The sequence below is a fragment of the Brachionichthys hirsutus genome, chromosome 4 (genome assembly GCF_040956055.1).
Source record: "Brachionichthys hirsutus isolate HB-005 chromosome 4, CSIRO-AGI_Bhir_v1, whole genome shotgun sequence".
Classification (NCBI taxonomy): domain Eukaryota; kingdom Metazoa; phylum Chordata; class Actinopteri; order Lophiiformes; family Brachionichthyidae; genus Brachionichthys; species Brachionichthys hirsutus.
In genome coordinates this window covers 5,310,642-5,336,578 of record NC_090900.1, presented here as the reverse complement: position 1 = coordinate 5,336,578, position 25,937 = coordinate 5,310,642, and the positions used below count along the sequence as shown (strand labels likewise).

Below are 25,937 nucleotides of genomic sequence, written 5' to 3'. Positions count from 1 at the left end.
CGGATGCGAGTACCAGCTGACTACGGTTCAAAGCTGCAGTTATGTTTAAGTGGCAAAGCTGTGATTAAAGTCATGGCACAGAACAATGGTGTATGTTAAGTGGATGTCAGAAAATACAAGAAATACAAAGCTCACACTGTTTATAATGTTAAAGACAAAGTTTTGAGGCTCTATTGGCAAAGTAAAAAAAAAAAAAAGGCAAATATTTATGGGAGTGCTAATATTGACTACTGTATTACTCAAATGGAGTAGAGAGAACAGTTGCTGCCCAGATCAGTTAGCGTTGCATTAAATTACTCTGACTCTGGCCGTGAAATTGTGAAATCAGCTTTCAAAAGATATTGATCTTCAATCACAGTATGTCTGGAGAGAAAGTTTCAGTTTAGCCATTTTGTCAGTCAAGTTGAACCAAATGCTTTCGAGAGATGTTTTATTGGACAGACTGGCATGCGCCGCACAAAGGAGGACAGGGAAAGATTGCCTGATGGTTCCATGGGTTTTACACTCACTCACTCAGGCTTTAAGTAGCTTATCCAGCGATGCACACACTCTGTATTCAGCAGAGAATTGGACGCTGCCTTTAAATCCGGACAGTCTGGAGATCAGCTGGCTAAGGTGCATACCGTGTAAGTATTTCTCAGTGCTGTGGTTTCTAGTCTGGCCTCTGCTTAAAACCATTCCTCTTCTTTCCCTGCTACTTAATCCTCAAGCATTACTCTGTAATTCCCAGTAAAGTGGAGAAAGCAACAAAAATTTGCTTGTTATGACCCAGCAGAATTTGATCTAAATATTTTCTGAAAGGCTTCTCGGGGTCTGTGGACATCCTGGGAATTCCACTTCCATACTGAGTAAAGCTGGAAAGCTGCTACTTTATAACTAAAAACTACTGCTATTGAATGCTAATAGGGTGACAGTTTCATATTTGACTCTCTAAGCATGTGCAATGTGTTTGAATAACAATTGGTGCTCCAAAATACAGATATGAAAAAAAGAAAGAAAAAATAACAGAAAAGTAAGAATTGCTCAATGTCAAATAAATTGGGATTTGGCATCTCAGTTGAAGGTTCTACTGTCTCTCCCGCTTCCAACATCAACTTTTTTTTTTTTTACTCACAGACAGAAAAAGACCACTTAAATATATTTCTGAAAAAAATAGAGGGTTCCTTGAGAAGCCTGCTCTGATGCCCAAGCAACAAGCAAACACACTCCGCCAAAATCCAGCCCCCTTCCCTGCAGCCACGGGCAGACTCAGGCCACACTAGGTGTAAATGCCCTCCACGACAGAGGGAGGCGCTATAAAGTGAAGAGTGCTGGTAGGCAGAGCAGCAAAAAAGCCAGGAGTGGACTTGATTTCTGCAGGTCCGTTGCAGCATTTGTTTCATCACTTCGGGAAGGCTCAGCTGGTTCGTGGCTGGTGTCGTCTGAATGACAAAAAAAGGAAACAAGGTAAGGTTTACTTACAGGATAGTTTATTTTGACAGAGGGAACCACAGACATCAGAAAACATCATGCAATTAGTGTATTACCGCATTATTACGTCGCTGTATTTTTGTGGAGATTATTGAGCTCGTGAATCTGAGTTGCAATGTGAATTTTGGTTGCTGCCTTGGCCGTCGTCAGAAACATTTGGAATACATTTGAGGTTATTCTTCTGTATGTCGGGTAATGGCATGTCTATCTGTGAGCAGCCTCGTTCCCACTGCACCATGGGAAAATAGCTGAGACATGCATAGCAAAGGAGCAGAACAGAGGACCAGACGTAAAATGTTGAATAACTATGCATGGGTATCTCAAAAAATTTGAATATCATGGAAAAATCAATATTTTTAAAGAAACTGAAAGCTTTCTCGACCCATCACATGTAAACTAAAATATTTCAAGTGTTTTGCTTTTCTTTTGTATTTGAATATTTCATATAAATTGCAATTTATGCTGAATAAATGAATCTCAGTAAACATGGGAAGGACTGCTGACTGCTGTATCAAAGCATATTCATGGAATTATGACTGGAAGTGTGGTCAGAAAAAGGTGCACAAGCGACGGGAATGTTCACAGTATTGGGAAGATATTCCAGCAAAACTGATTCAAGAACTTGAGGAAGATTCATAAGGAGTGGACTGGAGTGGGAGCATCAAGGATCACCACTGTCAACTGTCAAGCCACTCCTCAACCCTCATCAGAACCATCCTACCTGGACTATGGAGGAGAAGAACTGGAATATTTCAATGTATGTGCAATACATTTGAAACACACAAGTATCGATGTTTGAAACAAATTACTGGGGTTTTTTTTTTTTCCCATGATATAGAATTTTTTTGAAACCTGCACGTGTATGTGTGTTTGTGTGTGTGCTTGTGTGCCAGGTGTGGTGACGTGGCAACAGCGGACGATGTGATATTGTCTAAATCTCCCTCCTTGGCAGAGTGTGAAGGGGGATGAGTCAGAAGGAGAATGCAAGGAAAGAAGTGCCAATCAAACAGGCATGCAGAACAGCAAGGCAGGCAAATGGGCAGATTGACTGATAATCAGAAAGAGAGGTGAGTGGGCATCACAAATGTCTGAGGATCTATAAGTCCCATTTATATCAGTGTTAAAAAAATAAAATAAACAAATATAAGCCTTTTTTTAACTTGATAAAGCTCTTTTTCAAAATCAACTTTTTTTTCTAGGACTTTCATCCCAAGTCTAATTGTTATATACCTGCACACAGAGGGGTAGCGTTTGTGTGTTTTCAGAGCATGGCGTGAGTCGATGCTGAGAACGAGACGCCAGCATGAGGGCGATGTGGAGTGTTTCCCGTCAGTGAGCTAGACTGATCTAAGAAGGTGAATAAATTCAATTTGTTCTGAACACAGAAAATAATGAATGCAGCATTACAGAACCAAACAGCAGTTAACTAAGGGAAGGAAACAGAATAAATAACATTTTCCCGAGAAATAACATTGTATATTTACTGTGTCAGTTTGTTTATGTTTAGAATTCAAGGGATGACGCTGATTGATCTTCTTGGATTTTGATGTATAAGTACTGAATTGTTATAGCAAAATAAAAATAAAAATCAAGTCAACATGCAGCCAGAAGCGCCATTCTGTGTTGATAAACGAAGAGCAGGTGAGGAACAGGCACATGTGAACCACTAAATGACACATTCATGAATTTAATATACCGTATGTATAATTACTACATACACACCATATAGTGTGTATATATGCAAGTATGTACCAACATGCAAAGTGCATTACCAATTAGCATAACAAAGCTTCATGAAGAGATGCAGATGGATAACATCAGCCTCCAGACAAACAGCATAAAGAGGCGCAGAGCAAGAGACATATGCACAGATGCATGGAGGTCATACTGAAGACAATCAAAAAAGCAGGAAGCCATACTAACCTCGTGGTTCTAATGTATTGTCTACTTTGTCGTTAACATCAAAAACACGGTCATGTACGCCTATAGTTTTCACACAGCTGTCTATAACAGAAAATAGGGAGAATGAGAAATCATTAGAGGCATATGCCTAATAGGTTAGTGACATTTGAAGCCCCCCACCCCCCTTCAAGGCCCTGAAAGTAAACATCCCAAGCAACAAAGCTCATGGCAACATTCAGATGAGGAATGAAGTGACCCAGATTTCACTCAATGTGATTTAAGAAGAATCCTTCAAACACAAAACATAAAGCAGGTTCATAATACAAACAGGTATACTGGACAGTCAGTACAATGTAATTGAAGAGGAAGTGATGTAACCAGAGAAGTAGATCTAAACTGTTTTGATTTTCAATCCAAATGTGTACATGAACAAGCTCCATTACAGAGCCTCTTATTTAGTGCAAACACTTACTTGATGGTCGGACGAAAACTTTGAGCTTCAGGCATGTTTTCCTCCCGTTCTCGGCAATTGTGGAAGCTTAAAAAAAAAAAAAGACATAGGTAAATAGTACGTTAATGTAATAATACACATTCTTTCACATGTGGGTCATGCAAGGAAAAATATAGTTTCCAAGAGCATTTTTCTACACATAAAGGTTTGTATGCATCCATTTTTAATAACACAGTTCTTCTCATTTAAATTGAGGCCATATTATCAAAAGAAAATACATGTTCAGATCATCAATGTTGACTCTCAGTTGGATTTTGTAGGCTTAGTCAGGGGTTATTTTAAATTTATAGCCGGAAAGTATTTACAGATGTTGCAAAAAAAAAAAAAGGGGGGGGGGGGGGGGGTTGCTTTGCTCAGTTTGATTGTGGCCTTTTAGATTCTACGACTGCAGCAGCATGCAGCTTAGTGAGGATAAAGGAACTTCAGTCGTTTTGGCTCTTTGAAAAACACTTAAACCTGGAAGAAATCATGCAGTTCTAACTCTCAGTATGTACACACACATGTCAAAAAGAGCCTTACAAGGGAAATAAAGTTCAGATGCAGAGGATACATGTGCTGAATGCGTGGATGGTTTGTGGTTGCCGTCAGGAAATGGAACCCTTCCTGTCAAGTCCATGGGGTGTGAATCTCTGAGCGTAGCTACCATGGTGGTTGCATCACGTACCATAAAAATATTGTGTGTGTGTGTGTGTGTGTTTGACCGCTGATGGCGTTGCCGTAAAGAACCGGGTGATCTTGGACAGGGGTCGAACGCTTGTCGCTCGGTGACTGTTTACTGCACATATCCATCATGACAGGAAATGCATAGTAGTTTAAAACACAATATGCTGCTTGTTGCGTCATGACCTCGTAGCAACTGGTGAATATTGTGATTGATTCATGCCATTTACTATACACCAGTTTTCATTTCTTGCATTCTGCATGCTTTCTACTCTTCATTGCTCCTCGGATACAGACGGCAGCTTTTATCATATGGATGCAGCTCATCAAGCTGCCTCTCTCTGCTCCCCACCTCCCCACCTTGCTGTTACTGCTTAATATTGTCACTTCATCGGCCGCCATCTATTTCTCAGTCATGTGTCAGTGTGCAAGAGATCAGGGGCCCTTTTTTTTTCTTCTTACAGCTCAGTTAATATTCAGTAGCTGCAGAAAGAGGAAGGAAGATGGAGATAAAGATGGAGCCTCGCTATATCAGTGTGGAGGCAGCCAATGACACCTTAATGAACCTTGACCGCAACCACTCACCCACTCCATCACATATACACAATAGTACCCACACAATTTATGCCACTCTACTCATTTTCTCCACTTCTATTTCCCACATACTTTATGTTTTCGTCTCAAACGTATGCACAAACACGTCCAACAACACACATTAACTCGCAGTCTCAAGATACCTGATCCTCATCATTGTTGTGGGCAGAGCTGAGGCACAGCCATCAACACCAGCCACTTAGCAAAGCCAAGATGGCTGTGAGAGAACTATGGCCTTGATTAAAATGACAAAAGGCACGTGGGAGTGAAGCTAGTGTAATGTTTATAGATTTTGGCCTTAGCGCGTTATCTGCCTCCTACTCAAGGAGAATCACATGCATCGAAGGTGCAAGAGTGAACACACATCATGGTAATGTCGATCAAAATAGCTTCCACCACAGCCGAATAGCAGAATTCATTTTCCTCCATTTACCATGTATTAAAAAAATAATAATAAAAAAAGGCTGATTCTCTGCTTTTTATAAATGCAGCTGATGCCAGTGACTGAAGACGAGTAATGAATGCAACTGAGCGTGGAGACGACCACGGTGTTGTCATGCTGCAGATGACAGAGGTATGCTGCTGCACATTCCTTACAACAAAGGAAAGATCAAACTTTAATCCCATTGATGAGGGTCTCTCCACCCGGGCCCGAGCCGTCCATGCTAGTGCCTGTTTCCTTTGATATAAATGGTGCCGGGAGTCAGTTTATTGTTCTTGTAGACCCTAACATCAACACCTGCTATTCTGGCTTCCATCAGAACCCACAGCCGCAGCCATCAATCTATCTAGACTGAGCAAGTTGGCTGCTTTGAAGGACAGGGGCCCTAAAAAGATGTCCCACAGACGAAGCGGGGACTATAGCAGAGGAGGTCAGGTTACTCCTCCAAGCCTTGTCCCCCGGCTAGTAATGGCTGGTCCCCTCAGTACACTGCATTATGCATCAGCATTAAAGCAAATGGAATGAAGCAGAATCCAATTACGGAAGAACAAACAGGTGGGCTCAGTGCAGCTTAGGCGCAGTATTGTTCCAATCACAGCCCAAGCCAAGCTTTATTGCAACTGTAATGTTATCTGGAAAACACATTTCCTTTGCCTTTCAGTGAAAGAGTCAGCGGCACATTTCAGACATTTGGACATAAAACCATGTGTCTCTGGTGATAGGAAGCTGGAAGGGAAGCTTCGTCTGGCTAAATACAGTCAATAATATTATATTAGGAGGCTGAGTTCTTATTCCTCACTTCGGAGGCCTAATGTTCAAATTGGAAAAAGAATAATGCCGAATGAGAGAAATTGCTACATGTGGCTTTTTTGTTTTTTGCATTACACCTGATATTGTCTGACATCCTCTCATAGCCACTGAATCATTACCAATACGTGAACACTAGAGTAGAAACATGGCCACAGGTTGCATGGCATGCATGGTCTTAAACTCATGTATGAAGAGTGAAAGTGAACTTGAAACAGAACGTTTCAAGTTGTATGAAAATGTTGCCGATTGAAAATCCGAGCCTTGCGTAGACTCGTTTATCATAGTGTTACCATGAATGTTAGCACCCCTTTAGTCTATCGGGCCTCCAGCTGGCTTTAATTATAGTCCTCTCATCCTTTTATCCCTGCTTATTTGTGAGCATGGGACAGGTTAACTAGAACAGCCTTTAATATTTTGTCCAACAATAAATATTCCTCACCAACTAGTTCTGCCAAATGCCTGTTCTCTGATACTGCAATACTCATGTGGTTTACGAGGTACAAAACTAGATATTGTTGAGTGTCCAGGTGCAGGAATTTACATGAGTCGAAAAGGGACACAGACATACAAGAACACGCACACACCGTTACTTTTTAGAACCTTTGTGCCATCTCCTTCCCACATCCCCATCGAGCGAAATAGACAGTTTGCAGCCTGAATACATTTCCTCTATTTACTGTACATGAAACGCTGCTCGGATTCATTGACATTTGCACTTCAGTTTCAGCGTGTGGAATCAGTTGACAGAGAACCGTTGAACTAAACAAGTGGAAGGAAGCGATGAATTTAAAATTAAACAGGGTGTCAGACAGAGAATATTTTATGACTTCTCCAAAAGGTGGGACCAACTGCAGCTGAAGAAGCACTTCAGTCCCAACAATAACACACACACTGAATACAGCATGTGCAAAAAAAAAAAAAAAAAAAATCTCATATGAGCATAGGAACAAAAAAAAGAAACAAAAACCATCCTTCACACAGCAGCTTTCCAACATTCAGGTGTTTCTAAGGTAGAAAGATTTTCTATTAGTGGTCCAGTAAGTTTCAAAATAGGGAAAACTATGTAGAAACAATATTTGTTTTTGCATATCTGTACAAACTGAACACATAAGATAGGACACACTTCAGAAAAACTGAATATCTATTAGAAAGGAATCAAGGAGTTGAAGCAGCAAAAGAGGAGGACATGGATTCAGGTGCCAACCCCTCTCCTCTCCAGGCGACAGCCGCCTTTTTGCTCGCTCAGTGTCTTTTCACCTCTACCAAAATCCAAAGCTCGTCTTTGTGCCGCTTGCTCTGAGGAGATGAGGTCATGAGCGACTAGGACTAATTTTCTCACATTGTTCTGTAGCAGCGGACTTTGAAAAGAGAGTCATGCTCCAACAAATGGATTTTCAGTGCAGCTAAACCTGAACATCAATTGAGCACATTTCAATAGAATTATGAGAAGGGCAGATCAACTCGAATATCCAAGTAAAACTTTGTAATGTGATCATTATTCAGTAGTCTGGTATAGCTACATCCCTTTACTGCGAAGTCACTGTGTAACAAGCCTCATCCTTTTGTGAGAGATCACATAATAATCATCTCAGCAATCTGTCTTCTTGAAAAATGGCAAGCAAGTGATTAACAGTCAGAAAACCCTCAAATTGAATCAATTCATTCATGTCTTCATGTCACACGTAAAGGACAATAAACATGATGATTTATTCATCTAAAAGGAGAGTTGAGCTTTTTAAAACTGCCAAAGAATACTAAATCACTTTACATAATAATGCTTCATTACTGCACTTAGTGCTTTCGAAAGCATCCCAGAGAATCGTAATGTTATTGATACGGGCTATGTACCTACCCCACTGAAATGTGTGTGTGTGTGTGTGTAATGCAATTGAGGAAGACTAAAACAGAATAAATAAATCAACAATCGCCAATAAAACATAATGACTAATGCATTGGGTTAATAATATATGTGTTGATGGCCAAGGATAAAAAGTCCTCCTGAAGATGGCTTTTAGGTGCATGAATCATAAAAGTCTGAGAGGAACCTTGTGAACTCTAAATCACAGCCTTCGTCTGCCCTGCGCCTTCACTAGAATATCTCGAGTCTTCACAGGCTTTGGATTTTTCCCTCCGTGATGACATCTTTACGACTGGTGCAATTCATATAACTTGATTAGAGATTAAAGACTCTCACCTTTCTTTTTCTCTGAGCTCTCAACAAGTGCGCCATGGCTTAGGTTATGGCCTAGTATTAGGTGGTTCTGGCCAGTGGACTAGTTGAAAAAAGGACTTGAAATTGGATGGGATGATATTTTATGTTTGTGAAGATCAGTGCATTTCCTTTTGTGCCCTCTATTGCATTTATTTTCTCCGGCATGGGGGGGCGACGTCTTTTAGTTGGATTTGTTGGCCTGTTTCTCGATTGTCTCCCTGATTTCCGTGAAACTTTGGTGGAAGGCTGTAGCATTAGGCCAAGGAAGAACCCATTAAATCCTGAGTGGCTCTAAATCACGGGTGGGTAAGCAAATTATCTTTCACTTTGGTAAGCCTTGCGAGCGAATGGGTGAGTAAATGCCATACATCTTAAAATCTGGGAGAGAAGCAGCAAAGCAGAATCATGACAAAACAGACAGTTTGAGAAATACAAAGCCAGTCCATATTCACGGGTACTAGTCAAGATGGAGTACATACAACAACAGTGGCTAAATTTAAATCCTAAAATGTTATCGTATGTGACAGCGGGAGTATTTATGTTTCTGCAGTTTTAATGAGCTCAAATGCTAGTTAATAAAAGTATTTAATTTACCATGATACAAGCACATCTAAAAGGATTAAGCGTGACGTGACCATTTACTCATGTAATTTGGAAAAACATCCAAAGGTAGTCCTCTAATCTGTAATATGTCCAGTACGCCGCTTTCTGTAACATGCACTTTTGTTGGGGGGGGGGGGGGGGGGTGCGCATCTAGTTGAAAGATATGTGGTGCAAAAGAGAGTGAGCGGTTTATTTAATGTAGGTACTGCTCCAAAAGGGAGATCAGATTAAAAGTAGAAATAAAACAAATGTTGTAGTAATTGTAGTAACAAGGGAAGACAGCGGTGGTGGAATGTCGATCCATTTATCAGGATTATAATAATGCACTCCAGACCTCTGTGTGGCTTTCTCGATGTTTGTTCATGTGTATGTCCATGTCCGTATTTGTGTGTGTGTGTGTGTGTGTGTTTGTGTCTTTCTGCACACATTAGTCCATGTTCCCAGATCATTTTTGAATCCCGATGACAAGTCTGATTTTTCATGTTTAGTGAAATGAATGATGAGTTATGATGATGTCCATATATGTGTTTTTTTTGTATATCCTGCACAACAAATGAAACCAGACCAGGCATCCTACACCAACATCTCCTCCTACATCTAAATTGCCAATTAAAAATCATTTTCCTCTTGCTCTTCCGGCTCTGCATCCCGGTTCTTTTCTCCCCTCCAAAGGAGCTGGAAAGAGCGTGGTCACATTACAGGACTTGTTTTCTGACAAGGTCGCTGCAGCCTCTTAGAATTTGCCTGTGATCTGTATGCATGTACTTCAGGATAAATGAATAAGGCCATCAGAGAGAAAAAAGGCCTTTTCATGTACTGTATGTTAGCTTGGTCGTGATGATCCTCCTTTTTGCACGTTGAAGCCTCATCCAATGTTTTTCACTTTCTAATTTAACATTGAGAGAATCCTTGCCTGCTCTCTTGATGTCCTTAGCTGCTGTGTTCATTCGATATTACCCTCATTTTCCAATTTAATATTTGTGTAACATTAAAGGTACAGTATTATACTTTTAAATTATACAATAAAAAGAAATGGCCCTGAAGTAAAAAATACATTTAAAGATTCTGGGCTAAAACACAACTTGCTAAATGAAAATCAGGGTGTGGTGTCTGAGCTGAGTATATGTAGTGTCCGGGCTGATGACAGATTAGCTGCAGGTGAGCCTGGGAGCACAGGTGACAGGAATGAGCTGATTGCAGGAGAAGGAAAAATCTATTTTGCGTATTAATCCTAAATCATTTTTAAAAATAGATATTTCAATAAAATAAGTTCATAAGTGGGATGCAAAAGCTTCCATTTCACAAAGGTGAGCAAGACAGCAAGAAAATGACATCTTTCCTGCCACAGCATGACCACACCGAGTGGGTACCTATTTGCCACACATCTTACATGCCTTAAACCACCGGAGCTCGGCTCAGTCATTTCTTGCAGTGAGCCGCCACTGATATTGGATTTCTGTCTTTTTCAGATAAAAATCACTCAAATGTGAGATTGTGGATAGTATCCATATTAGAAAAATGTGCTTGCATCAGCATTCTGTGAGATGGGTTTCACTTAAACCATGAATGCACTGCGAACTCTGACCCGAGAAGGTGTCCGACTGTCCACTTATCTCCTCTGTCAGTCTGTCACTGACACATCTAAGCTGTAACCCACTCACCGCTAATACATCTTCTTTTGCTGAATATGTAGTCTTTCCCTGCGCTTGGTAAAGTTTCATATTTTATGCCTCCTCTGTGAATTATTTCTGTCTTATGTTGACCTGTGGACAAAACTAAGATGAATGCTGTCTACCCAAGGATCAAGCTTCTGAATCCTTCCATCTTTTGTCTAATCTCTAATTACCTGCCTCCGATCGAAAGGAGAAGCTGACACTGACAAAAATGAAGAATTATGACCTCCATTTGAGTAAATTCCCTCCTCCGTACCGGCATTGATTAAGCTGTTTCTGTTGATGAAGCAGATGACAGCAGAACCTTGTCTCCTCTCGCTCTAATTCTATCAGAGATGCAACAAATCAACCCTCGACCTGCATCAGAGTCATTGGCCGAAAATGCCATTAACAAGAATTTCCTCAGCAGAAACATGATTTGGCAGCTTAATTTTCATCTACAAACAAGAACGCTAATCAATCACATTGCTGAGGGCAGCTTTTTCATCCTCCCATTCCCTCAAGTCATTTGGTTACAGAAAGTTATTAGAGATGTGGAAATATGTATATGTGACAATCTAGAAATGAGTACAACATTGAGATACTAAATGAATACAGATGGGTGCATTATTTAGACAGGTTTCCTTGGGAACTTTAATATTTCTGTGCACAGAATAAGGATTTACGCATTCCCTTGTGTAAAATCTTTCCGTGAACCAACGCAGGCAAGGCCACAGTGATAATTTGATAAATGGGTGGAAAAAAACTAATTTAATTCAAAAGTGATATCTTCATTTTAATAAGCTCCACTGCATGAGTTCACATCTTTGTTCTAATAATTATAATTTCAAGTAAGAGACATTGAGAACATTATGTTCATTTTAATGTTTTACTTGAGATATAACACAGCCACGAGGGTTCACAGTTGTGTTAAAGCTGAGAATGAGGCTAACTTATGTTTATGTGGATTCATGTACTTTAATGTATGCAGATAAAAGTCAACTGTTGATGCCTCAATTCAATTACATCTGGCCCAGCAATCATGTTTACCTGTGACTGACCAGCACTATACACTAATTAATTAACATTTATTTGCAGTCTGGACAGCTTCACAAAGTTGCTTGCAAACTTTTAAGATCAATATGCATGCACATCTCTGATATTAACCTCTGCACATGACCTTTGGTTTATTATTCAAAAACAGCTCAGAAATGTTGTAGTGGTATCACAGACATACTACTAATTTAGGATTTTGCATTGGAACACTCCCAGTAGGACATTGGTATGAAAGGTATTCAATTTTTTTGGGAAACTCTAATCTGTTTTGAATCTTTCAGCAAAATACAGCATGAATAAAAGGTAACCTGAGTACAGTAAACACAAAATGCATGTTTTATTTGCATTTTCAGTTTATTCAACGAAATGAAAAGGTTATCCAAAACCTAAGTTACATGTGTCTAAAGGTATTTACCCATGAGAAACTAAATAAAAAAAGCAGCAACCAGACTGCATTAATAACTTCCAGATGGGCTCGACACACCCAGGCCTAATCGCTAACAGCCCTGCGCAGTCAAATCGTTGATTTACTAGACATTTTTCAGATGCATAAAGTCAGCTAGTAGGTCTCATGATAGTGGCACACTACACAGAAAATATCAATATTCCTGAAGAGATGAGTAAGAAGGTGATTGAAACAAATAAGGAAGAGTTACTGAGCTATTTCTCAGACTTTGAGACTCCGTGGACACACACAGAGTCATATTATGCATAAATGAAGAAGACTTGAAACAATAGTGGCTGTCCTTCCAAATAATTGTCCAAATGCCTTGTGAGATCTTATTCAATCTGAGCCCCACCCAAAAGAGCCCCGATTCAAAAGACACTGATGCCATTATAACTGGCATAAACCAAGGACACCATTCCATGTAAAGAACATTGCACTTGCAGTCAAGCATGGAGGCGCTACTGTGATGCTGTGGGGATGTTGCTTAAGGGTGAGGACAACCTGCTATAATTGAGGGAACCACATATTCTGTTTCTGACTAGACAATTCAGACGTCGGGCCATCATTCTGGAAGATGAGGCAAATCAAAGGTGCAAATGAGTCATGCAGCGAGGCAAGCCTGACTAATCCTGAATCGTCCCAGAGTCTAATAAGAGTAACACCTATTAGGGTTCAAAATGAATACAATTAATGCTTTGGAGTGGCCAAGTCAAACTCCAGACCTGAAAAGTGTTGGCTGTGCTAATTATGATTTAATGTACAAATTACCGTCCATGTTGGCATGGATTACACAAGGAGAATAGAAATTCTGTTTTAAAGGTTTATTCCAACCCAGATGTTTACACGTTGTTACAACCAATGCTGAAAAGGCATATTCTGGAGTCGTACTGTATTATTAGTTTTGCTTTTTAAAAGAGATTAGTGATATTTAAGTTTAAGTTACCCCTGAGCATTTATAATAATGGTGTTAAGACAAAATGTAAGCCCAGAGAAACTCACTGATATTCTGAAAGAGATGGATAATGATCTCTTTCTGTTTCTCCATCAGAAAGATTTATCACAGTTCATGACAGGATAAAATGAATGCAAACTGAAATGCCTTGTGCATGCCATTCGTTACTGATAGGGTATGAGGAAGACTTCTTCGTGCTTCTGATGATGAGGGTAGCGATATAAACTGATACTGCAGATGAAATGACAGGTCTTCCTCAGTATTCCTCCTTCAGCTTCAGATGGATTCTGGACTATCAATCAGCACTCATCTCTCCTGCTACTTATGGACATTCAGGCTGGACAAAATCGCAGTAGAAAATCACATGTCAGATGAGTTCATGGTAGATGACTTTAATATCCACCACAGTAGCCAGAGAGGCTATACACTCGAATCATTTCAAAGCCAATGAAGCCGCGGGCCGCTAAACCAATATGGCGTGCTACGGCAGAATGGATGTGGTCCATGGAAGCCCTGTCGGTCGCAGTGTAATTTAATCCAGCCCTTAGGACAAGCATCTCTCAACAGAAATGGGAAAAAAAAAATGTTCGAAATAGAGACTCAAGGGAGTGGATGAATTGGAAAACCCTTCGCTAACCTCCATCTGTGCCCCCAGTTTCAGAGACCTACATTTTTTCCCCTCATCTCATTTGGAATGAATGACAATCTAAATTTGGTTGTAAAAGCAAATCAAAATCTAGTTACTTTTTAAACAGACAAAAGGCCAAATACCTGAAACACCTCTGGAGAGCATTTCAGCAATTAAAACTATACATTGGCTTAATCAATTAATGTGTATTTTCTTTAGCAACTTACCAAAAACAGAATGGAAGGTGGTAGGAAAAACCTTTTTGTTTTCCTCACAAATATTATACTTTAATGTTTCTGCTTCATAGAGTACCGTTCATTTCGGACTACCTTCCCAAGCGCTCCTACATAGCATTTAGCAGGAAGGTCTTACTTTAACTGTCCCCCCGTACTGGGAAGTAATTTATATCAGTTTGTCTCATGCATTACACCACAAAGCACACAAATCTTTCAATTTCCTCCAACAGCTGATGCAGTAACCTGCATGAGAACACAACCATGCCTTCAATTTTGTAATATCAGCGGATCCCTGTGACAAATGTTTGGAGTGAGAGGTGGTGACTGCGCACACTGACAACGACTCCTCCGCCTTCCGTGTGCAGAATAGTCTGTGGTGGGAGGACAAATCCAATTCCAGTCTATCGCCTTGCTTTGATAAAAGCTAATTTCCCATGGGCTTTAACTTCAGATGAACTTGGTTTCCATGCCAAGAAGCAGACAACTTAACAACTAATGCAAGCTGAATGGGAGCATAACATAACGCAGAGAAGAGGGTACGCCTTTGGAAGGCTAGAGTAAGCAGGGGTTGTCAGCTATAACTTCCAAACCATCTCAATGTAACTCCCCTGTGAATTCCTTTGCCATTTTAGGGAAGACTTTGCCACGAGTGACGAGAGCAGCGTGAAAAGCTTGGCCTGAAAGTGGCGATTAAAAGCACCTTTTTGGATCAGTGTAATATAACGCTCTGCAAAGAACTGAAGAAAACATTTGTGAGAGAGAGAGTGGGTGTGGGTGCTTCTCTCCCTCTCTTTTTTGGTCATTTTTTTTTTGAAATTCATGTCAAGTGAGGTCAGCTGGCTTTCTGAAAGAACGGGGGGGGGTTGCACAAGTTTTTAAAATGTATCACACAACACTGAGATTAAAATGTATCACACAACACTGAGATTAGCTGCAAGCGTCTCATCTGTATCTCTGATGCTCTGCCCTGCTGGGTTATCCTGGTACAGCCACGTATTGGATTAACAGACAGGTGATCAGATTAGGGCGATCTGGTCATGATCAATTTGTAGGAGTCAACAAGACACTTATAATATTGTAATATTTATTGTCCTGTTACTTCTGTTCTTCTCCACATCACTTTTGTGGATGAATGAAGTTGGGTGTTGTGAACAAACCAATAGAGTGATGTGGCCATCCCCATCACCATGGTTACTGGACACATTATTTTATATGGCTCTGTCTCGGATGACTTATTATGGGCTAAATAGCACAAGGTGAATTACAACTTGCGGATGTGAAAGAAGAGCAAGCACCACAAAAGAACTGTCTCAAGGCCCGTCTACACAACCATTTTACACAAACATGGCAAATTGTGGTTGCGTTTTGACCACTCCTTTACACAACGGCATTTTTGAGAACTAAAAATGCAAAGTATTCCACCACAACTGAAGTGTGCACCATGCCCTACTGTAAACTGGTATAATGTGAATCTGAAAACAATGACAAAACCACCCCACTTTGTCCATGCGTGTTACGTCTCCAGCTTACTTGGTTATGCAGACAGCGTTCTATCGCCCGAAAAACAACTGTTCAGACGTGCTTATTTATGCTAAGCTAATGCAGATTTGCTGACCCACTACTGAGATGTTATTCCGAGGTGATGACTTTACACCACTAGCTGTTGCCCTGCACCACAGTGTTTTCACGCTCTTGCATATCCGTACGTGGATCATTTTGAAAACAATGCCCCGTGAACACAGATTCTTTTCAAAAGAAAAAGAAAAATGGCCTCAGTTTTCAGCAAAAAATTCAGTCACATTGTATGTGACCTTAAATGCTATTGTTGTGCAATTTCAAGTCCAAGCTGTTGCACAATTGAGAATATGAACTCTGGATTCCTTTAAAATGAAACTGCATTATTACTTTTTGAACCTCTCTGAGATGAAAAAGATCAAAAATGAGAGGAGAAATATAACAAATGCAGATGTTTGGACAAACAAAGGAGACTTCTGGCACTGGTTTGTTGGCATGACTGCAAATCAATGCTGCACTATTATAAGTTGCTGGCTTAATGAGTACTAAACTGGTTGGACTCATTTTCTACTTCCTCCAACAGATTTCAGCAGCTTATGGTAGATTTTTGGGGAAATTGTGTTTGACAGTGAACCCCGCTGTATAAACAACAAATGAGGCAACATCTTTAGACGGAATGGTTTCCATCCCTCAAGCCGGGAATTTGCAGAATTGGTGCCAAGCAGACATGAAAGCTGCAATTCTTTTCTTCACCAAGATTTTTTTTCATTTTTAATTTATCACCCTGTGATTGTGTGCTGAGTGAGAAGCAAACATGACTTACAGATATAGTAGTATTCTCTTCCTGGTCTGAACTCAAAGCCCAAGGAGAAAGGGGTGAAGAGCTGGAACTTCTCTGAAAACTTAAGCGGTCCGTTCGGCGAGTGCGGCCTGTTGCACTCCCAGCGCTTAAACCCCTTGGCGGTGTGGTCGCACGTGCTGTAGCCATCGTAGTTCACCATGTAGAGGACGTAGCGTTCCGTCCTCTCCTCAGGCACTGAGTCTTCGTAATGAGGACAGTAGACATCCAGGTAGTCGTTTATGCACACGTCGATGTGGTAGTCCCCACGATGGAACCTGGTTAGAAAGCACAAGAGGGGAGCGGTGAGAGAAGATTACGTTTTTCACAGTGAAAAAAGTATCTAAAATAAGGGAACTTGACATTGCATTTGAGGCAACATGGATTAATAGTAATGGGGTTATCTGTCTGTGAAAATGTATTTGACCAGAAATGTAACAATTAGCTGTTCAGTCTAGATTAAGTTAGACGTGGGTTTAAAAAAAAAAAAAGCATGTAACGTTTCAAACAAGATAATTAATCTAAAAACTTGGCAAGTATTTCTGTATTTTAAATCTCGTACCTATGACTGATGTACTTCAAATGTCATTTGTTTATGCATGGTGTGCAGATGCATCAGCATCGCTTTAGTCCTTATCATTACATTGTGTTTGAATTCAGCATCCGTGCAGAGAATGCTGGCTTGATCTCTCAGCACTCCTTCAGTGTTGCATGGAAATTCACAAGCACCGGCACTTTCATCTCCTGGCTTCAATAAATTTGGTTGGGTTGGTTTATCTATAAATCTGTCATTGCTACAGCTATTTTTCACACACATGCACACATCTGCCGTTAGAATGATATCATGAAAATACCCAAGCCTGAGAAAGTATGCTTAAGAGAAAACAGTCACTGAGGGGGGGGGGGCACAGGCATTTCCAACTCGACAAAAAACAGAGACAGATGACCTCAGGCTAAGTGCAAAGTAGATGTGATCAAAAGGGTATAGTTTGATACAGACAGTAAATGTCACGATAGAAAAATACAGAGCTGTCTCTGAGGGACGTGTGGTAAGAAACCTGCAACTGCAAATAAGATGGAAAAGGTAGCACAGGGTCAGAGGGCTCCAATGTAGGCAGGTAAATTCATCCTTGTGTTTTTACACACAAGCGATTTTCTTCTGCTGTTCAATAAAAATAGGCCTCTGAGCTGTGGACATTTCCCAGCTAACTTTAGAGAACAATTCCTGAGTTATTAGTTTCTGGTGTGGTATGACCCCAAACCTAGGGATCATGGGGGGGCACAGCGAACACCGGCCACCTGTGAACCTGGTAGGGATGCCCTCAATTTAGTGCTCACACTTGAAGCAGCGACTGTGTCAGTGGTGTGCAGCTGGTGCCACTGACACTTCCCAGCCACATGGTGCAGGTTTATAATTGATACTGAGTCTTTAAAGTTGTAAGAGCACAAGAGCTTTTGACAAAACTTTTAATTGAAAACTTCTGAAGACCCATAACTCACAAGGGGAAAAGCATACAACAGGCTAATATCCTGACGATTGTCTTTTACATGAATCCCTTTGCGTTGTAGAGAAAAGGTTGTGCGACTCATGTATGTCATCTGAAATGTGTTTCCAAATGTAAAGTTTTATGGGTGGAGGATGACCCCTGATGTCAACACCAGGTGAAGTAAATGTGACTTTAGTTAGTCTAGAAATGCCTGCATTGTTTTTCATAATTCTAAATGTTTCAAACATGTGAAAACGGATTTTTCTTTTTTAAACACTATGCAAAATGTCAGCCGCCATCTTTCGCTTTTGACTTAACTGACTTATTTTCTTTCTCTTTTCAAAACAGTTATTCCTATGAGATTTCCTGACTCAAAATAATGGATTTTGTCAGCTAAAATGGCTGTGTATGCATGAAAATGCTCATCCTTGCTTGTTGTGTTTACTTCAATCTGCAGTATGTCTCGGCAAATTACACAGAATTGAAATCACAATGCAAACCAGACCCCCTGTTTGAAGATCAAACAGCAATTCAAGCAAAAATCTGGTTTTGATGCCTTCACTTGTCACTGAATTCATGTTGAGATAATAGAATGATTAATATAACAATCAGGCTACAAATTGAATCACAGTCATTTCCATACCTGTCAACCAGTACGTTTTTGCCATACAAAGTACGGTTTTTATGCATTCTAAGACGTGTACGGCGTAGAAGAACATCTGTACAGGAAAACGCAAATTTGTAGCGTCCGTCAGACGCTGAAACAAGGACGAGATGGGTCTCAGAACAAGCTTTTATTAATCGGTAACCCCGCCGCTAACAGAACAGATATCCTCTCCCGTCTCTCTCACCCTCTCCATGCTCACACACACACCGCCCCTCCTCCCTGGATGCCTTCACCGACTCTCTGCAGAGTAGGAATTACGAACACGAACACGAACACGAACTGTTACAGTCCCATCCGGTCTGCACCAAATATCAAGAAACGTGAAAAACATGTTTCCCAATCACAAGCCAGCAAAGGTTTGTATTTTTCTGTCCCTGTTTGAAATTTAAATTACAGGCATCATTGATCGATACTTAAGTTTGGTTTACAAAAATAAAAATGCTAACGATTTTTTCCCCCGAAATATCTGTTCTTATTTAAAAAATTAAATTGCAAGCATTATTAATGGATATTTTAGTTTAGTTAAAATATCAAAATTAAACTGTATCCTAATTAATAATGTCCAACTATGTACATAAATAAACGCATTTGAAAAAAAATATATGGTGTAAGGTTATTTTGTATTTTGTAAGGAAAAAATCAACGGTTTGTAAGGCCATGGAGCCTTGGAGGTTGACAGGTATGTCGGTGATATTTACTAAAGCTGCACGCTGCATTTCCTGTGAGTGACCGGGAGACGGCAGCTCCGATACCTGTCAGGCTCCGCACCTCCGGTCTACCGATGGAGGAGAACGGGGGGGGGTAACGGGGCAGGATGATGCTGCTGTCTGAAGGTGGGGCAGATCAAATACCCCTCAGGCCAAAATGACCCACTGACCCAGTTTCTGGATCGGTTCAGTCTGATTCAGTTCGACTGGACCCCGACCCAGAAACGGAGAGGACCCGGGTCCGGAAGGAAAAGCTGGTTCCGAAGTAATAAACACGTTTATTGCCAATACTGTAGTCCAATCAGCTCTTTCAGTCTAACTCAGGGGTCCACATTTGGCCCGCCCCCCTGAACAATCCCAGATAAAAAAATAAAATAAAGAAATAAAATCTTTTTTTTTTTTTTTCCTTTCCATACAACATGAGTCGCCGGTGGGGGGGTCAATAATTGTATGGGCTGCATTTAAGAGGGGTCATTAATTCAATATTTTGTTTCCTAAAAATAATATTGATAGTGGAGAATATATTAATATTCTGAAGAAAAGCATTCTTCCTTTTGTTTGGGACAATTTTAATGATGATCACATACGACCAGGAAGGTAATGTTCCATGGACCTTTTTTCTGTGAGGAACCCGGAAAGGGTTATTTGGTTATTTTATTAATAGTGTTATATTTATTTCCTGACTTTTTTTTCTGTGAAGAAAGGGTTATTTGGTTATTATTTACTTTATTAATAGTGTAATAATATAATATATATGTATATATATATATATATAATAATAAATATTATTTATTGTATTATTTGGTTATTTGGTGGCTGTCTGGAAAACAATAAATGTTTAGCCCCCCCCCCTGCCATCGTCACACTTTTCCTGTACAAACTGACCCCGGCCCTCCATCAGAGAAGGGAGACGTTATGTGGGCCTTACAGGAAAAAGTTTGGGGACCCCTGGTCTAACTCGTCTTTGACTCAGTTTGAACACACCTCTGAAATTGTAACTTTACACGGAGGATTGAGATCAAGCGGTTTTACTATTTTCTCTGGAGAACCTGTGAAATCGTCACGGATCTGTTTCAGTGCGTAAATCAGGCATCGGGTTCTCTGACATGTTTTATATGGTTTGGCAGCACTAGCTGTCCCAATGAAAATCCACTACACTGATAGATAGTACAAGGTCAGGATGATGTCAGAATGAACAGCGCCATCTGCAGCACTGGAGGACACCTGCAGGTCACAGGCAACGGGCATGAGAAGAAAAGGATGTGTTTGCATGGAAATATATTCACACACGCGACAAACACTCATTAGAATTGATGCAGATATTTTGATCAGCATGTTAAATTAATTTATTATTATAGCATTCATTCATATTTAACCAAGAAGCCCTCTGAGTGTGTTCTCGTTTTTTTGTTTTGAGACTTCAGCATTTAAAAATGAGATTGTTTGTTTGTAAATGGGAATCAAGATCAGAGTTTTCTTGCGACCATGTTTGTGATGAAATTGCTGCCATGCTGTGTTACTGTGTCTTTGATGTATACTATTGTCTTTGATGTACCGTGTCATACTATTGTCTTTGATGCTGGCGGGGGGGGGTGCACATCAAAGGGTTACCTATTGATGTGTATGGTGATATTCCACTTTGATGTGCTGTTGAAGTCATCTGGAGGAAGCCTATATATACAAACACACGAACACTCTCAGGTATCTACCAAAGATCAACGACAATTACAGAGATGCAAGCATCACCACAGAACTCCGAGGACAAGGCTCTGGCCCTCCATGCACAATCCACTTTACAGCTCGGTGAACTTTTCACAGGATTCCTTGGGAATCTCACCAAGGAAGAGTGGGAGGGTCTTCAGTCAGGGACCGTTGATCCGAATACTGACGCACAGCTTGGGAATTTGTTCACAGATTTAGTTCAAGTCGTAACTGATGATGTGCGTCAAGCAGTTCTGGAAAAAGCTCCAGAACTGCTTGAAAAGATTCCCAGTTCTCCCCTGAAACCAAAAACGTCAGGGACCGGCTTTGCTGTTGCACACCAGCAAGTCCAGGAAGCGCTGGAAGACGTGATTCCACCGGTCCTTGCCTTTACAATGGGTGTTCCAGAGGTCGTTGAGGTCGCGACACCGTATGAAATGTCACGGCTTTTATCCAACGAGGTGATGAAGAGCTTATGCTCTTCGTCACACAGCAGCCCCGTAAAAACTGCGAACACGCCGGAAGCAAGTGAGCCGCATGTCTTCAAAAATCCCGGGAACAATTGGTTGAGGATACTGCTGCACTTCAAGGTGCTCCTCCAGAGATTTGCACCCAAGGTCCGCAAATTCCTCTGCAGGAAGAAAGCGAAGGAAGTACCGGCAGTGAATGTGGGAGATTTTATTCCTCCAGACGACGTGCGATGTTCCATTAAAAATGCCGCCGATGCCGTCATCCAAGAAAATGTCGTCTGTGAACCCACAGAAAGGAAAAAGGAAATTCTTCCAGAGCCACCAGAGGCCCCGGCCATCATGGAAGGGGTGCCTTTGGTGCCTGTGGAAGAGGAAGATCTCCCCACTGAAGAGAGGTGTGACGTCCAAACAGCAGCGTCGCCTGAAGACTTGGAGAAGCGGTGTCGCTATATTATCACAGTGCTCTTCTCAAGGATCTTCCAGGGGACGAACGTTGACATAACGGACATGATGGAAATGACCGAGCTGATGACGAGTCTGTTAGTCGCCAGGATGCAGGAGTCGAGCATCTCTCTGGAGATGAACCTGAAACAGGTCAAAGAGCTCGCCAAAGCTGTCCATAAGAAGCTCTGCAAACTGATGGACGACACATGGACAGTCTGCATGATCCTGATGGGGAAGAAAGTGCCAATTTACACGCTGGTCGTCGACATGCTGGTGATATGTCTGGAGAAGACAAAGAAACAGAAGAGCAACGCTTTTGTTCGGGTCTTCAGGTCTTTCTGTGGCCTCTTTCGGAGGTCAAAGAAATCCGAAGACCCATCCAAGTCTTTTCAGTGAGACGATCAGGTCCGTGTACCCCAGACCCCCACGCCTTGCAGGTCATAGGTGTTGCAGCACCTATCACCGCTGGCTGTGGGCGAGTGGCGGGGTGCACCCTGAACATGTCGCCACACAGACAACCATTCACGGCCCGGCATCGTGTACCCCCGCCCCCCCACGCCTTGCAGGTCATAGGTGTTGCAGCACCTATCACCGCTGGCTATGGGCGAGAGGCGGGGGTGCACCCTGAACATGTCGCCACACAGACAACCATTCACGGCCCGGCATCGTGTACCCCGGCCCCCCACGCCTTGCAGGTCATAGGTGTTGCAGCACCTATCACCGCTGGCTGTGGGCGAGCGGCGGGGGTGCACCCTGAACATGTCGCCACACATACTGTATTGACAATTTAGAGCGATAAAATTCACAAACATAAATAAATTATTGAATAAAAATTAGAAAATGTCTATCTTTGTCTTGTCTATTATATTGATGGTGTAAATATTTACATGAATCTTCAACAAGAAGAACTATTTGTAGTCCTGGAGCCCACTTCATTAACTATTTGTAGTCCTGGAGTCCACTTCATTAACTATTTGTAGTCCTGGAGTCCATTTTATTAACTATTTGTAGTCCTGGACTCCATTTTATTAACTATTTGTAGTCCTGGAGTCCATTTTATTAACTATTTGTAGTCCTGGAGTCCACTTCAGTCTCCAGCGACTTTGTCTTTGTTAGAAACGACTAGCGTTGTGTAACATTTAACATGGGAGAGGGCGGGACTTCCCCTTCTACTTTGTCCAATCGACGAGCGCCCCTTTCAGCCACATGACGTTGCTCCGAAAGTTCGTTTTGTGAATAAATCACAGTGTGAACGCAGACCTTTCAGCGAATTATAAATGCAGGAGTTTGCTCCCAAAGGAACCGAGTCCTCTTGGTGCAGTGTGAAAGCACCCCTAAAGAGGCTCAGATGCATCCATCCATCCATCCATCCAACAACCATCCTTGGAGACGAGAAGTTCTGGTTGGAACCCAGACCATCAGAAGGTTCTAGCTTAATCTCTAATAAATAATCCCGGCCCTCCTGAACAAAGACGAGCGGAACCGGACGTGACTCAATAATCCATGTTTTTCAGTTTATAGAGAACATTAAACTTCCAGCATTTTAATTCTTCCATATTTTTTCCCGGTTTTGACACGAAATACATTTTACATATAAAGATATTTAGTGACTATTAGTTTAGTTAAAATATCAAAATTAAACTCTATCTTAATTAATAATGTCCAACTATGTACATAAATAAACGCATTTGAAAAAAAATATATGGTGTAAGGTTATTTTGTATTTTGTAAGGAAAAAATCAATGGTTTGTAAGGCCATGGAGCCTTGGAGGTTGACAGGTATGCATTTCTCATATGCGGTTCCCTGCTCTCTGTGTTTATAAGTGTGTGTGTATGTGTGTGTGTGTGAAAGAGAGAGAGAGCCTGCATGAGCTAGCATAAAATCCCCCTTTTCTGTGTTTACCGGTGTAGGGTAAATACCGACATGAGGGTGTTTACAACCAAAGCATAGAGTAACTCATCTGTAACATCTCATTTAAACCATGTCTGTGGAGGTGCAGGAGGAGCCATGCATCTCCCTCACTGCTTTAAAATGTCACTGATTTAATGGCCACATCCGTCCATCCTGTGCGTGTGTAATGTACATACTCTGTGTGTGTGTGTGAGAGTGTGAAACCGAGAATGAGTGTGTGACCGCTTGTGCACGGCCCTGTTTGTGTTTCTGTGATGTTTCAGCTGCCCTTCCTCAGCAGTCAGAATAGTAGCTTGTGGCCCTGACTGCAAATGAAGCAGAGGATGTTTGGATGAGTGGGCACATATAAAGGGACAGGACAGGCATTTGTAACAGATCCACTCACACACACACGCATATGCAACAAAGCACGCCCAATGCACACCTCCATTCACATAAACACCCATGCACGTGCATTAGGTTTGTGCTATCAGTTCAGTGAGCTGCCTGGCGTATTGTCAAAAGAACAGCAGCAGCTAATAGCACCAAGTGAGAAAGCGAGTGAGGATGAGGAACAGGCAGGGTGGGAAAAAGTAAGGGCCTTGTCCCAAAGGAGGTTGAGGTAATAAACAACAGCAAGACCAGAAATTTTCTCAACTAGTCAGGTGAGTCAACAAAATACAAAAAATAAAGAAGAAACAAGTAATTACTAAGATGTACTCATTTACTTAAAATTAAATGGCAGTTAGTAAATGTTATGGTGTGGAACGGTATGGAAAAACTAAATAAGAGCTTGTTATTTCTTATGGGATTATTTTTAGTTAGTAAAAATTTTATTTTTTATTTTTTTGTTTTCTTGTTGTTTGTGCTGGATTGCCATAATGCACTAACAAGTACACGGAGGGTGATCATCAGCAGGGATCACTGAGTCATGCATTTGTCATCAAAAGAAGAGCCATTACAGCTGAATGTGCATGACATAACTGTGTGTTCCGGCAAAGCTGTCAATATTTCTTCAGATCGATTCAATGAGGGATTATCATCACATTTCTCTGAAAACATCTAATTTATTACAGAAATGTGTCCTCCTTGTTAAATATTCTGTCCTTATAAAAACCCAGTAATCAAGGGACTATTTTCAGAGTAAGCAATCTTGTTTGGGCGCTTTAACTGACCGCTAATGTCCCATTAACAGTCCTTGCTTTGCAGCGAGAGAGGGAAAAGATCACCTTGGAATGGACATGTGTTGTCCCCCCCCCCCGTATAGGACATGCAAACGCCAAGAGGTTCCGCAAATGGGATGTAAATCAAGGCCATGCTCGAGGAGAATCCCCAAAGAGGGAAATACTGGCTGAAGAATCCGAGCAGCAACACTGGGGTCGATAGAGGAGAGCAATTACAAAGATAATGCCGGATCAACTGATCCAGTGGGACAAAAGAGAATGTAAATGACAGCTGCATCAGAATTGTCCGTTTTTATGCATGCTTGTGTCGGCACTCTCAAGATGAAAATCTATGATGAACACTTAACAGGTTGAATTCAATATACAGTTATAGAGTATGATTATCATACAAAATATCTAATGTGTTTGATCTGGAGGGGGGGGGGGGGTTGTGAAAATAATATAAAATAATAATAATATAAATAATAAATATGATTTTACAATCCTTAAAATGCCATCTCTCTTCTCCCTCGTCAAATGTTCCAAAATGTGCAAATGTAGATTTTTTTTTTAACTGCGAGACCCAATATATTCTGCTTAACTGTAAAAATTATTCTCAGTGTGTGTACATGTGAGAACTGTACACGCACACTCTATAATGTGACACACACACACACATGCATGCTTTGTACCACATTCACAACATACTATTTCCAACACAATGAGCGACATTGTCTCCATTTTAATGAGGAGAAGTAGCGGTAGAGAGCGACAGTGAAGGCCTCCAAGCACTGAAATAGGTAATTAAGGAGCAAAGTTCTCTGGTAGGCTAATTGGCAAATGGTGATAATTGCATGCCTTTGTTATGCTACAGCTGT

General features: G+C 41.1%; 1 protein-coding gene across 1 annotated transcript in view; it reads right to left on the bottom strand.

Annotated features, from left to right (window-relative positions):
• Positions 1-1,293: 1,293 nt before the first annotated feature.
• Positions 1,294-25,937, bottom strand: part of efna5b (ephrin-A5b) — an 87,144-nt gene continuing 62,500 nt past the window's right edge. The window contains exons 2-5 of the mRNA XM_068738619.1: positions 16,515-16,807; positions 3,845-3,910; positions 3,394-3,474; positions 1,294-1,421 (exon numbers count right to left, since the gene is read on the bottom strand). Of these exons, the coding sequence (XP_068594720.1) occupies positions 1,294-1,421; positions 3,394-3,474; positions 3,845-3,910; positions 16,515-16,807 (568 nt within the window). The remainder of the gene's footprint in view (positions 1,422-3,393; positions 3,475-3,844; positions 3,911-16,514; positions 16,808-25,937) is intronic.